Source organism: Myotis davidii, unplaced genomic scaffold (assembly GCF_000327345.1).
Source record: "Myotis davidii unplaced genomic scaffold, ASM32734v1 scaffold43, whole genome shotgun sequence".
In the NCBI taxonomy this organism is placed as follows: domain Eukaryota; kingdom Metazoa; phylum Chordata; class Mammalia; order Chiroptera; family Vespertilionidae; genus Myotis; species Myotis davidii.
In genome coordinates this window covers 749,016-751,486 of record NW_006294590.1, presented here as the reverse complement: position 1 = coordinate 751,486, position 2,471 = coordinate 749,016, and the positions used below count along the sequence as shown (strand labels likewise).

Genomic DNA, 2,471 nt, shown 5'->3' with positions numbered 1-2,471 from the left:
ATGGCCAGCAGCAGCCGCTGCACGTGCTCCTGCGGGCAGAGAGGGGGGTGACCACGGGTCATCAGCACGTTCCTTAAATCAGCAGAAAACCAAGCCCGACATCCCTTCCTCCACAAGCAAGGAGCTCAGAGCAAGTGCACGCCCAGGGCCGCCTTCTGGGCCCAGAGCGATTCCAGCACCAATGACGACGATGACGAGGGCTACAAGGGGGCGAAAGCCGTCAGGTTCAGACTCCACTTGGAGGCGGCGGGGGCTGGGGGCAGGCAGGGCGGGCAGCTGCTGCCGAGGGGGCATCACTCAGACACCTGGTCATTGGAGAGGCCACGGGCTGCGGCCCAGGTGCCCATTCTCGGACGACCTGCCTTGTCAGAGAGGGATTTTAAAGAAACTGGGAAAGTGGGGGGACTGGGCAGCCCTCGGAACCCCCAGTGGTACATTTACTTCCCACCAGTTCTGACAGCTACTGAGCAGCAGGGGGTTTGTTTTAAATATGTTTTTATTGATCTCAGAGAGGAAAGGAGAGAGAAACATCCAGGATGAGAGAGAATCATGGATCGGCTGCCTCCTGCACACCCCCGACTGGGGATCAAGCCCGCAATCCAGGCCTGCGCCCTGACCGGGAATTGAACAGTGACCTCCTGGTTCCTAGGTCAATGCTCAACCCCTGAGCCATGCCAGCCGGACTGTGGCAGGGAGTCTGGATGGTACGGCCTGTCCAGCGCCCGCAGCACCGTGTCCAGCAGGCCGCATCCTTCTGTGGAACAGGAACATGTTGATGAACTCGATGAGGATGCTGGGGGCCGCCCGGGAGGTCTCCGCCGAGTAGACCAGCCACTTGTAGATGATCATGAAGATGAGGTACCCGAACATGCAGAGCAGGAAGAGCAGCTCGGGGACCGACACCAGGTAGATGTTGAACTTCTTCCTGAAATGCCTGGAGGAGGGCGGTCGGCCCGGACAGGGCCGCGCTGAGGCAGTCACTCCTGTGACGAGGCCTCTCAGCACGGCTCCCGCCCGACACGCTGTTAGGGCTCCAGGGAGAGAACCGTGAGGACGCAACACGACGCGCGCCCACAGACCCAGTCGGGGAAGGCACACCCTCTCACTCCTAGACACCAGCTCGTGACAACAAAAGGCTGTCTCGCCCGCCGGTGGCTCGGTGGGTTGGAGCATCGCCCGCACACCAAAAAGCCTGCAGGTTCGATGCCGGTCAGGGCGCATACCCAGGTTGCAGGTCCCATTTCTGGTGGGGCAGGTACATGAGGCCACCAATCGATGCTTCTCTCTCTCTCATCAATAAAGATATCCTCCAGTGAGGACTAACAAATAATTTTTAAAATTTTTCTAATGCATAAAAAAGTGAGAAGTCAATCCTAGAGATGAATATATAATTGCCTTGCTTCCCGGCCTCCTCCCTGCTCATTCCCTAGAGCCAAAAATATGCCTGGCACAACTCTGTGCTCCATAAACATCTGCTGAGCGAACGAGCTAATGAAACTGTCAAAAACCGTATCATCGAAACAATCACTCACACACTCAGCCACCACATCGGCTGCCTCTTACCTACCGTCTACCATCAAGAGGCAAAGAAGTACCCAACTTGGCTTAGAAAGACAGCTTTTGAAAAACCTGTACTTACAAGTGGTTAAATATTCCCAGAACGACTCCAAAAGTCATGTGGATAATTCCTAAAATCACAGACATTTTCATTTTGAAAGAGTTCAGGAAAGTGAGGCGATTTGTGGCCAAGTTCCAAATCTAAAGACAGAACAAACCAACAGAGAAGTCGTTAGCGTCCTCCCTCTGCCGCGGTGACAGTGGAGAGGCCGCCATCTGCATGGGAAGCAGCGTTCCCTTTCCTCCTGAAGCTCCACCCGAGAACGCTGTCCCCTTAGCCCAGGGCCGGAGTGACGCAGTCTGAACGTAAAGGCCCAAGAATGCCCGCGAGCCTGTGCGTTTGGGGCCAGAGCCCAGGAAGTGAAAGGAGAGGAAGGGCCCCTCGGGCTCAGCGGAAGGGGCGCCCATCCCCTCCGGGGAGAGCAGGAGAGTGCTGGCGGGGCCCTGACCCTGGGCAGGGACAGGCAGGGCTGTGTGTTACCTTCACATACAAATATTGCGGATTAATAACAACAAGAATTTTTTATTAAACCACGTGCAGGCAGGCGGTTGCTGGAAATATCAGGGCACCGTCCTGTAATGTGACTAACCCTATGTGCACACCTGAACCTACTGCAAAGCGACAGACTGGAAACCGTAAACAAAAAATAACGTGAGCCGAAGCCGGTTTGGCTCAGTGGATAGAGCGTCGGCTTGCGGACTGGGGGGTCCCGGGTTCGATTCCGGTCAGGGGCATGTGCCTGGGTTGCGGGCGCATCCCCGGTGGGGGATGTGCAGGAGGCGGCTGATCGATGTTTCTCTCCCATCGATGTTTCTGGCTCTCTATCTCTCTCTCTTCCTCTCTGTAAAAAATC

The 2,471-nt window shown here is 56.0% G+C and overlaps 1 protein-coding gene across 1 annotated transcript in view; it reads right to left on the bottom strand.

Moving 5' to 3' along the window:
• Positions 1-2,471, bottom strand: part of ATP6V0A2 (ATPase, H+ transporting, lysosomal V0 subunit a2) — a 22,644-nt gene that overhangs the window by 5,500 nt on the left and 14,673 nt on the right. Inside the window, exons 15-17 of the mRNA XM_015567217.1 lie at positions 1,640-1,758; positions 663-934; positions 91-200 (exon numbers count right to left, since the gene is read on the bottom strand). Coding sequence (XP_015422703.1) covers positions 91-200; positions 663-934; positions 1,640-1,758 — 501 coding nt within the window. The remainder of the gene's footprint in view (positions 1-90; positions 201-662; positions 935-1,639; positions 1,759-2,471) is intronic.